This window comes from Onychomys torridus, chromosome 7 (genome assembly GCF_903995425.1).
Source record: "Onychomys torridus chromosome 7, mOncTor1.1, whole genome shotgun sequence".
Lineage (NCBI taxonomy): Eukaryota > Metazoa > Chordata > Mammalia > Rodentia > Cricetidae > Onychomys > Onychomys torridus.
Genome location: NC_050449.1, coordinates 9,514,197 through 9,526,166, shown reverse-complemented (window position 1 = coordinate 9,526,166; position 11,970 = coordinate 9,514,197). Strand labels below are relative to the sequence as shown.

At 39.7% G+C, this 11,970-nt stretch overlaps 1 protein-coding gene across 4 annotated transcripts in view; it reads right to left on the bottom strand.

Moving 5' to 3' along the window:
- Mtmr2 (myotubularin related protein 2) overlaps positions 1-11,970 on the bottom strand; it is a 68,591-nt gene that overhangs the window by 1,216 nt on the left and 55,405 nt on the right. For 3 of the 4 annotated variants that reach the window (XM_036191715.1, XM_036191716.1, XM_036191718.1), the window contains 6 exons: positions 10,866-11,051; positions 10,145-10,351; positions 6,147-6,239; positions 4,485-4,598; positions 2,797-2,973; positions 506-2,410 (listed from right to left, as the gene is read on the bottom strand). In XM_036191715.1, coding sequence (XP_036047608.1) covers positions 2,249-2,410; positions 2,797-2,973; positions 4,485-4,598; positions 6,147-6,239; positions 10,145-10,351; positions 10,866-11,051 — 939 coding nt within the window. In that variant the 3' untranslated portion in view covers positions 506-2,248. The remainder of the gene's footprint in view (positions 1-505; positions 2,411-2,796; positions 2,974-4,484; positions 4,599-6,146; positions 6,240-10,144; positions 10,352-10,865; positions 11,052-11,970) is intronic. The other variant, XM_036191717.1, reaches the window with a different exon arrangement.

Genomic DNA, 11,970 nt, shown 5'->3' with positions numbered 1-11,970 from the left:
CATATTAGTATCCTGATTGAGAAACAGTGTTTGGTGCATGTTTATCACTCTCCTGCTTTCAGAGACCTAAGCCCAATGTGACTGATGGAGTGATTTATTAGACGGGCTGGTGAAAGTGCCAGCCATATATTAAAGGAATTGAGGTAGACGTTGCAGATTATAGCATGGCCTGTTTGTGCTATAATTTTTCTAGTTAGAATTCTCAGAGTCCTTACATAGATTTTTGAGATCTGTAAATCTCCCGAAATTGTTACAAACTTGACCTGTATGTGCAATTTTCTGACAAGCAGGTTTGCAGCAACAGTGAAGTGACACCAGTGAGTCCATAGACCCCAGGAAGGTGAGAAAACTGCTGATGACATGGTAAATACTACATCTCAACCACACTTCAGCTACTACACTTGTGTTGACTTCTTGAATATCAGGACATTAAACTGTCTTAACTGTCATTTGAGTGGTAATGGCTCCAACTCCTAATTAGCATAATTGACAGATGCTATCTTACCTGATTCCAGCTGGATCCAAACTGTAGGGCTTTGGGTTTTGATTCTGCTTCAGTTCTTGTTTGCTCCTCTGTACTCTGTACAAGATGCCTACATGGATCCCACGCTGAGCAAGAAAGAAGTGCCAGGAATGTGGTGGATCCCACAAGAAGTGCTTTTAGTGTGTACACTCCACACAGAAGACATCAGAAGGTTTTAAAGGGAAATGTGATAAGAGTTTTACTTCTATTCCTCTGGCTTTTGAATGATTATACAATCAGCTTTAATGTCTGAATCCCATCTGCATCCCTTTGTGCCATACCAAGACGATAAAAGTTTCCATGAGGAAAACAGACTAGAGATGAAAGTGTGAACTACTATAGAAACCTTATTTGAATACTGGTTAGTAAGAAATACCTCCTAAAAATTTTCTTATGACTAAATTTTATATCAAACCAAAGCATTTGGTACCAATTTTGTTAAGACTGGGTTATGTTGGGAATGTAGCTCAGTAGTACAGGACTTGCCTGGCAAGTGTGAGGCTCTAGGTTCAATGTCCAGACAAGCACAAATAAAAGAGGAATGGGGAGACCTGTGTGTATATGTGCATTGTACTAATTCCAGCATCAACAGGATGACAGTTCAGACAATAATGAATTAGTGACTGAGAATAGGGTTATTTTTGTAGTTTTGATTTAGGTGTCAAGGACAGGTAGGCTCAAATTGAACATTTCTAGGTAACATTTTTGGAGTGGGGTTGAGGGAGGTACTTTAGACAACTGTGGACAAGGACATAGTTTGAAGTCATTTAATTAAAAGCCCAAGTGGTAATAAGTTCCTTTGTTACATACAGTACATTACATATGGCTCTTATACAGGGTAAATAGACACCAGAGGGTGAATTGTTCACACCAGCACCCAACTCCAGTGAGTAGAGAAACAAGGCTTTACTTGCTGGCACTGAGATTGTAACTCTTTACATGCAGTGTGTTCTTTGGTAAAGTGTTCATGTGAAACTTAAAGCACTAAAGTCAGACTTTGAAGGTTTTAAAATACTGTCTTAAAACTCACCAATTAGCATTAAGATAAAGTAGAGTAATAGTTTCTAAAATGTCTTCCGTGATATTAGTGATCAACATACAAATGGAAATTAGTTTGAAGGGTCTGGAATGTTCTTTGAATTCCTGGAGGACAGTTACTGCTTGTCCCTTCATCCCCCACACCAAAGCACATATATAAGGCATCATTTCCAAACTGCCATTGAAAATACCCTAATTACAATGTCAGCAGCAATCTTAAACTACCGATACGCCATAATAATCTCAAGACAATGCTTTTTACTATATTAAATACCACAAAAACTGGGAAATTTGAGAAGTGATTTTGATCTAACATGTCCATCAAGGCCCAGTACATATGCTCTCAGGTATAAGAACAGCTGCTCTTGCTTTTCTCCCACCTAGAGATCTTATTTATCAGGTGCTCAGTTCTTTAAGACATCTTTAAATTAAAACTTTGTTCCCACTGTGGATACAGGATTCCAGTACTTGAGTATTCTTTGGGTGACTAAAGATTAGTGTCATACTTTAATTACAAATGAAATGATTTCCATTGTCACCTGCACCAGGTGTTTCTAAACTCATCTAATGAGAGACTTGAAATAAATACAGCATCTGAAGGTCTCTCCCATAAATGGGTTTAAAACACGAAGGCTTTCTACCAATAAGGTGCTGTAATGTCAACGATGCCCCTGACTAATAGTCCTTTCATACAACAGTTTGGACAGGAGTCACACACTGTGCAGGAGAACTGGCTCTCTCTGAAGAGGAGGTTGAGCGGTTGGAAATTTCTCTCTGAAGTTCCTCCACTTTTCTCTGAAGCTCTGCTCTTTTGGCAAGAAGTTCTTTGTATCTGTTGTGGATAGGTTCCTGCAAGAGCAAACAAAATCACTGTAGTGGGAATCCCAGCCAAACTCAAGATCTTAACCATCCATTCTCTGGGCTTTGTGACACTGGCTGGCTCAACAGTTGAACAGCCCCACACTTCAGTTCCTCAGTGGAATTAAATTCAGGTTTTATTGTCACCACTGATCTTTCACTGACTTTAGGTGTTTCTGGAAGATGCTACTTTATGATAAATACATCATTTAGTTACAACTCTTCAGGACCTGCAGTTTTTAGGCTTTCATAAAGTTTTTTCTTCAGGATGTGTACAGTTGGGAAAGTCTTATGACTGCTTTAGGCAGTGCTTCTGCGACTTTGGGGATTATTACCACTAATGGACAGAGTTCTGAGTGTGTATTGTAGATTTGTACCTGTGGTTTCATCCGGGGATTCCACCTTATGTAATATCCCACCCAGAGTTCTAGGTGGCGCATGCTGGCTACTGGGTAAAGGACATGATTGGAGTAGCTCCCATAGAGAGGATTAGTGAAATCTTCCAGCTGGCTGTTTATGTAGGACCACAGTGACACTGTCCTTTTAGGAAGATTCTGCAAGAGGGAAAAATAGGTAAGATCCCCTACCACATCAGCAGTTTAAACCCTAGGTGAAATTTGTGTAGTATTGTGTGATCATTAAAATCAACAGAAGAGGAAAAAGGACCGGACACTTAGGTGACAGACCTACTTCAATGAAAATGAAAGCAACTGTTCAGAGTTAAACACAGGTAACCCGAGGGACCCAGCAATTCCATTTTTTGCAGATTGAAAAATATTTGTACATGAAGTGCCTCAGTGCTGGAGAAAGGATCAAAATTTATCCACATCAGGTAGCTAAAAAAAAAAAAAAAAAAATCAGCTCCAGGGCATCCAATACCTTCTTCTCTGGTCTCCCAACAAATGCCCATACACGAAAAATAAAAGTGCTCCATATGTTTAAAGTAATACTGTTCACAACAGCCAAAAATAAAGAACAACCCAAAAGACCATCAACTGATGGACACACACAGTGGAAGACTATTTGACCATGGAGAGAAAGGGAGTGCTATGACATAAACAGTTGGGGATTTAGCTCAGTGGTAGAGCGCCTGCCTAGTAAGTGCAAGGCCCTGGGTTCGGGCCTCAGCTCAAAAAAAAAAAAAGAAAAGAAAAGATACTAACGCAAAGAGCCAGATACAAAAGTCACATGCTGGAATATTCCATTTAAATGGAATGTTCACAAGAGGCCCATCCACAGAGAAGAAACCAGGTTAATACCTGCCCAAACCTGGGAGAATGTGGACAAACAGATGTGGGGGGACTGGTGTGATGAAAATGCTCTAAATTAAATGGCGATGGCCCTGATTCTGTGGCTCTGCCATTAAATTATCACTTTAAAGAGGGTTTATGGTATTTAAATTGTATGATTAAGACTTATTGAAAGTAATTAGAACACTGCTGTGCTCTATTTGTGATTATCTAATATCCCGTAACATACAGAAAGCCTACAATGCACAGAAATACATTCACTATTAGATATACTACCTGCAAGGTACAGTCTAAGAAGCACTTAATTTTCATAACAGTAAATACAATTTGCGTATTTTACAAACAAAAAGAAACTTGGACGTTAGTGAGTCTAACACCTGAACTGGTAGCAGGGCTTTTCAGTGTGAGTACTCTCCCAGAACAACCTATTTTCTGGCAGTTTTCAGAATAAAAGTTGATGTGCATGGAGGGTGCAATCAATACTGCCAGCAGTGACACCTCTACAGAGTGGTTCTTTTGTTGCAGTAGCATGATTAAACGCAGCACCTGACAGAGCTGGGCAAGCAATCCATCACTGAACTGTACATCTACAGCATCCTCTCTGCATCTTTTCTTCAGACTTATTTTGAGACAGGATCTGTTTTAAAAGGCTGGCCTCAGATTTGTGACCCTTCTACCTTAGCCTCTGGAGTTTTCTGTGATTAGAGGATGATTCCCTCATCCCCATTTCATGGGTAGAAGTAATCCTAGTATATCTTCTGAGAAACAATAAAACCAAATACATACCAGAGTGAGAGCCACAGCTTATACTTTACCTCTTTCCCCCTCTGCTGTTCACTGTTACAGAGGAATGTCCCAAATAAACAGCTGTACAAGTGGTCCAGGATGGTAATGAGGAAATATTCATTGAATTCAAATGCAGTAGGGAACTGCAAATTGAGCACAATTATCTCTGTCATGAGTAGATCCTTTGTAACAGTATTTAGATAGATTTGAAACTACCTAAGCCATTATGGCATTTTCTGTTTTCCTTTCCATGGTAGAGTTTCTCTCATGCAGCATGTATCGAGTGGACTTTATGCTGGTTTTATGTCTGCTCTGCCTTGACCTTCTATAATTGCCAGCCACTGAATTATGACTTGGAGCAAGTCTGTTGAGTCTGGTCTTCCATGCTTAGTTTTCTTTTAGTTTCAACGTGTCTTATTTCTAAGAATTAAAAATATCAAATGTGTCCAGCAAATGCCATCAGTATATACACAGAAGTCAGTATCTGTGCAATTATGCAGGTAATTGTGTGCAGATAAGTCAACCTATTTGTCTGGTTGAGAAACAGGTCCTGTGAGTCACAACTGGCAGCATCAGTTCAACACAGAATTCAACCTTACCCAAGCCTCATTCAGTGTCTTCATTTTATACAACACAATTTTGGAGGACTATCAATGGAAGAATTAAATTACAGACCATCAAACGGTAGCAAAAAGCTCAATTTAATCCATCCTATTAGTATTACAAAAGCATTCAGAAACTTATTTGTAAATCTGTATTTATATTAGGAGCTTATGAAAGATTCCACAACAACCTGGAAAATACTGCCTTGCTATTTTAGAAAAAGTCCCTGTTGACCTAACTAAAATCTACGGAGACATGTGGTTTACTGCTAAAACTTGTTTAGATAAGTAGCTAACATACCCCTAAGCTGCTTTCAACTTCTGTTTTTCCCCCCCACTTATTGATTTAGAATTATATCACATTTCTAAAAAAAAAAAAAAAAAAAAAAACAAACAACTCCCTATCCTACCGCAAGAGCACCCTAATCAGTCCCAGCTCCCACGTTATACCTAGTGACTTTGTTAGAGGTTGGTGGATCCTGCCAATCAGATAGCTGGTCCAGATTCTTGCCTTATTTGTCTTCCTGGTGTGTCTCTAGTGACAAGAACTATATGCCTTCAGGCTTAATCCTACTCCTGAAACCATTTTCAAAACCCTGTGGCTCTGCTTCCTTTGTGAACCAAGTGTTATCTTCTAGTGCCTTTCTAGACTGAGGCAGTTTACACAACTATTTCAAACAAACATGTTATAGCTCTATAACTGAGAAGGGGCCCTGTGATCCCTGCCTTACATTTTCTATCCAAACACTTCCTTAAAAACAACTAAAATGATTCAAAATAGTGTTTGGTTTGGCTAGAATTAATGTAGCTTGTTTCTTCATCTTCCTTAGCAAAGTATACAGAGCTTTCAGTCAGCAATGGATTATTATTTCATAGGAGGATTCTCTTACATTTTTATCAGTTCCCTGGTTGAGATGTTACTATCAACTGTTCATTAATATTTCTCTAAACAAGTTTTAATACCAGACAATGACAACAGCTGTTATTACGAGGAATTCTACCCAGGAATCATAAGGCAATCAGTGATCTAGTCTCTCCACTCTGAGCTTAGAGGAGATGTGTGAGAAGAGTATTAGTATGATGTGTTACCTGTCTTGTCATCTGCCAGACACAGTCAATGAACTGAAGGAAAACAGGTGATCTGTCTGCATCTGCATGGTTCTTATCTCCATGGCCAACTCTCTGAAGCAAAGAATGAAATGTCACTTGTAGGATATTTTACTTACTAAAAGTACAATTGGTCAGTATTTTAATTTCTTCAAAACATCTTTGAAAGTATTACAAAGTAGAAATCACAACTCAACCAAGGAGAAATTTATTAACATTTTCATGCCAACTGCCACATTACTACTTTAATGAATGAAACTCCGATTCTAAAACAACAGAGGAGAAACAGTCCTTAGAGCCTAGATTTTTGTCCAAGAGATTTAACTTCCTGTGATAAGACATTCATTATGAAAGGGCCTGGACAAAGGGCCCCTCCTCAGGAGATAACTACATTAGCACAAATCCCAAGAACTTTCGGAAGTACTTGGATCTGTTCTTCACACAAATGGGTTCCCTCCCATGCAACTGAAAATCTCAAAGCAAGGATTCGTTCAAAAAGTGGGGTATAAGACTTCTGGGGCAGGCTTCCATGTAAAAATATTGCCACACTCCTACGATGTGTTTTGGTTCTTCTCTCCCAGTGTGCAGCATGGTACTTGTACAAATGCATACTGCTGGTGGTTGTCAAGCTGGGCTACAGTAGGCTGTATGTATTCTATGCTGCAGATGCTCATGACTGAAGGAAAAAAATCAAGTTTTCTTAGACAATATCAATGGCAAAGCAGGAAAAATCAATTTTAATAAGTTTTCCGTAGGAGTAAATATTTTAATCTCCTGACAAAATGGAGAAGGCACATGTGTGATTTGCTATTATCCTGTGCATCAGAATGCAAGGAAATAACATTTTCAGGTTAACTATGGGTCTCATAAGACTTGAATATATGATGGGATGGTTTTCAAAAATGCAGTTTGTTTTCCTTAATGTAAAATACAGTATGGACAGTATTTGTTGCTAACCATTTGAAGATCTGAGTTTTAGTAAACATGCCTTATCCACTTTTCTGATAAAACCACATACATACGCCTCTAGTACAGTAGAATGAAACAATAAATCAGGAGGCTCTCTATAATTGTGAACTAGTGTTTTCTGCATAACCAATGCATAATGTTACAAAAAATTATAGAAAATGTAGGAGAACAAAAGAATTTAGGGGGGTCAGAAAGATAAATTTTTTTCCTGGATGTTATAACCTTAAGAAACATCATCATTTTCTAAGTTTTGACAGATTTCAAAACATCCACAAATCCCCAAAAACGACGATATACCTATATAGTATTTTCCTCATAAACTTCCACAGATTGACTGTAGCATTAGTCTTGACTGGATGCCTTCTTGATGGGGTGATCCTTATTTTAAGAAAAGGAGCCCCTTTAATGGTGCAACTAGGAAGAGTAAAATGGGTGGCCAAAGCAAGTAATATCAGTTTACGGGTCTGAAACACAGCTCTTTTAAGGAAGAATGTTTTAAAGAGCGTTTCCTGTTAAGTACATTGTACAGAGAAAAATGGGAAAATGCTAAGCACTGAGAATGATGCTGCAAGTGCCATGCTGTGCTTGACAATTGACATTCAAAAGAGCCAACCAATTTTAAGTGCCAGTTTTTTGAAGTTAACTTATAAACACGGCTGGTAAACCCTTCTAGGGACTAATATTGAAGAGCATCTATGCAGATTCCGGGACCCATATCCTCAGTGCCTTCTAGAGCATCTGTACAGATGTTAGGATCCATATCCTCAGTGCCTTCTAGAGCATCTATGCAGATTCCAGGATCCATATCCTCAGTGCCTTCTAGAGCATCTGTTCAGATTCCGGGACCCATATCCTCAGTGCCTTCTAGAGCATCTATGCAGATTCCAGGATCCATATCCTCAGTGCCTTCTAGAGCATCTGTACAGATGCTAGGACCCACATCCTCAGTGCTATCTAGGCCTCTAATGCTCTGGTTTCTTCCTCAACTAGACTCTTGTCTTGGTCATTACTAATTCTCAACCCAGACATTTGCCATCCTACTTCTCCTTCCTAGGAAGATGACCCCAGTCTTCACTCTGATTCCAATACAAACAACATAGAAGGATAACAGAGGTCTACAAGGTTGCTGTTCCCAGTCTTCGCTCTGATTCCAATACAAACAACATAGAAGGATAACAGAGGTCTACAAGGTTGCTGTTCCCAGGTTTCCTGATTCCAATACAGTGCTGAAGAGAAACCATTTTAACATTCCACTGAAGAACGCCCTGAGTCCAAAGCACAGTACAAGGAAGCAAAGGCAAAGTGTTTTCTCTTTTCAAGGAGGACATAATCCCATTTCACTAATGAACTGAGATAAGCTTATAGACAGCCATAAGTAATACTGGTGGACAACTGGAGTGTGGAGAAAAGACCAATTAAGGATGTTCATCCTAAAAGCTGAAGCTTATGGGTAATGTGGAAAGACAGTTATGGTCAAATGCTGAAAAATAACAAGAAATGCTTTTCATGCGTCTCCAAAGGGGGTGTGGGACAACAGGAAGCAGAAAGCCTCATTTCATTATCACAAATTCCAGCAGGGAGTCTAAGTGGGACTGATGGCCTCAGGAAAGGATATATGCTTGTTTCTGGACATGAATCTAAGCACTGATTTCCTAGGTACATTTTAGCTGTTTTAGATATATACTTTGGATTCATGGATAAACAAACTTTTTAATCCCACTTACAACACATTCTCAGGCCCTCCTAATTGTGAAATGTACTATAAACAACTGGCCAGTCCCAGTGGTACAGACGGAAGACTGCAGCTGCTCACGGCACTGAGGCTAGAGAGTCACAAGTGGAACTGTAACTACATTTAGGGGTCAGCCCGGGAAATATGGCAAAACCCCAAGTCTCAAAATAAAACGGTTTTTGTTTTTGTTGGTTTTTTGTTTGTTTGTTTGCTTTTAAGTGGTGAAGTGCTTGTCTGGGCTGTATGTGTTCTTGGGTTTAATCACAAGTTCTAAATAAATAATAAACTTTGAACAATACAGGGCTTAATATTTTGTCATTTTCATAAGAGAACCTGCACCACTTTCCAAATTTATGGAAAGCATAATCAGGGAGGTAGATTTTAGTCCAAAGGTGTTAAACTTTGGTTAAAGTAATTTTTATTCTTATGTGCACATGAAGACTGACACCCAAAGGCCAAATGAGCATCAGCTCCACTCGCACTGGAGTTACAGGCACTTGGGAGCCACCAGACCTGAGTGCTGGGAAACGGAACTCAAAATCCTCTATAAGAGCAAGTGTTCTTAAACATCGAGGCCCCAGATTTTTTTAACTCCATTATTTTAGTTCCTAATTACTTTAGACCTTGATGTACATTAGCAATATTATATATAAATGAATTAATAATTGAACTACTGTCATTTTCATACAAGCCCAAAGGGAAAGCTAGCAGTATTTTATTGCTCCATTTGGAGAGACAGCACCATGGCCATTAGTAACAGCTGAATTTCTAGGCAGATATCATAGAAAAGACAGGGTCAGATGCCTGACAGATGGCCCACCCTGGGTTCAGACTGCAATACATAAGAATATACTAACACTTTGCCAACTACAGTGCTCTCGTGACTTCACTCTGCTGGATAAATGGCCAATTTTCTAACTTACACAAGATGCTTTTGAAACATTAAAAGGAAGGTGTTGGGCAGCTCAGTCAGGAAAGTATTTACCACAAAAACACCAAGACCTGAGTTTGGTCCCAACACCTAAGTAAAAGGTATACTATGCATGCCTATAAGCCCAGCATGGACAGGCAGAAATGGCAGATCTCTTGGTTCAGCTGGCTAGCAGCCTACCCTGAACTTATATTCTCCAGGTTCAGTGAAGGACCACATCTCTAAATAAAAGTAAGGTAGACAGTAACTGAGGAAGAAAACCAACAACCACCCCTGGCTTGCACACAAATGCACATGCCCACATGACCACAAAGACTACACACAGTAAAATCAAAGTTTTGTACTCACTAGCTGGAATCGATGTCCAAAGCTTAGCCACTCTTTCTCCACAAGAACTTCAAATCCTCGAATGGTTCGATAGTATCCATCCAACATGAGCATGGCCAGGGAAGTGAGCTGAGCTGTGCGATCCCAGCCATCACTGCAGTGCACCACCACGGATGTCTTCCCTGACTCTACCTTGTCAGCAATCCTAAGAGCCCCTGCAAGAATGAGCTGGAAACAAGTTGTAAAATGAAAGTTAAAAAATAAAGTTGAACACCTCTTAAAAGAAACTAATACACTTTTGTTACATCTAACTACCTCAGTCACATGGTCAGAAGCATCAATCAGCAATCAATAAAAAAGAGGCAGGTGCCAAGGCTCATGTCTGAAGTGGAGGCCTGCCTGGACTTCAGAGTGAGAACTTGTCTCAAGAGCAGGCAAATAAACAAAGAATGGCATATTAAGTGAGGTGGGGTGGAGACCCAAGAGACTAGAAATGGACACAATATGGGAAGACTGTCACAAGTTTAAGACACCACCATCTTGAACATGAACAGAAGAACTCAGATGCCAGAAGAAACAAGCAGCAGCAGAAGCATGCACAGCACACGATGCAGCACTTTCAGACCTGGGTGTGCACAGACCGCTGGTCCACTACTCAGCAGGCCTCCCCGGCTGATTTCAGTTACAAGAGCCAAAGCAGACAAAGGGGTGGAGTCCTGGAGAAAGAGTAGCAAATACACACCTTAATGTGTTCCAGCCAGTGTGTAGATTCCAAATTAGACAACCAGTGAGTTTCCTCAATGTTGGGGTACACAATCTCCTTAAGCTTTCGTAATGATTCTCTCATAACATGAATATTGTGAATATCCAGAAAAACGAGTTCTGCATTTTGATAGGCATCTTCACTTTCATAACCTCCCCCCTTTGCCTGCAAAAGGGCACACACCACAGAAAATCATCAAGGAATGCAGTCATCTTTTGTAGACATCCACTATAAAGTTCCATAAAATATCTAAAATGTACGAAATAGGATGAATCCTGCTGAGGATATGGAAAGCCCTGTGGGAAGCAGGGGTAGCTCAGGGCCACTTGCAATAAATAAACACCGCCTCACACCATTTCTAAAACCAAGCCTGTACTAAGACTATGTGATGGTTGTTTTAACTCTGAATCATCCCAAAGTACTTCAGCATTTTAAAGAAAACTTTCCCTGTGTGTATCAAATCCTATCTATAACTTCTTACAAAAACGTCCCTTCAAACTTGCTGAATCAGATTATCAAGTGCACATGCAAGAATCCCATACTAAACCATCCAAGCTTATTTTCCTTTTCATAACATTTCACATTTAATAGCAGAAAAAATCATTGTAACCACAATGACTTCCAAGTTAGTGTTGTTGCTGTGAAAAAAATCCCTGAGGAAGGATTTATTTGGGAAGATTTACTTCACAGTCTCTTCCACAGGTTTCAGTTCACAGGCAGGCTACTCAATTCCTGGAGTGTGGTGTTCACTATGGGGAAAAAGCTGGCAGAGGAAACCATTCACCCATGTCAGCCAGGGTACAGAGAGGAGTAGCAGGAAGGGCAGAGGGTCACCTCTCAAAGGCACACCCCAAGGAGTCCCCTTCCTCCAGCTAAGCTCCACCTTCTGTATACCAAACTTTCCAAAATCTAAAGATTCTATCAAAAAGTGTATTGACCCATAAGCAGGTCAGAGCTTTTGTCTCTCAAAATGTCCTCACAAACACTAGCCCTCTTTTCAATCAAATTGACAAGATTAGCTATCACAGTTTGCTCATGTTATAAGCAGCTAATTCATTTTAAATTTAATATATAAAACAGAATC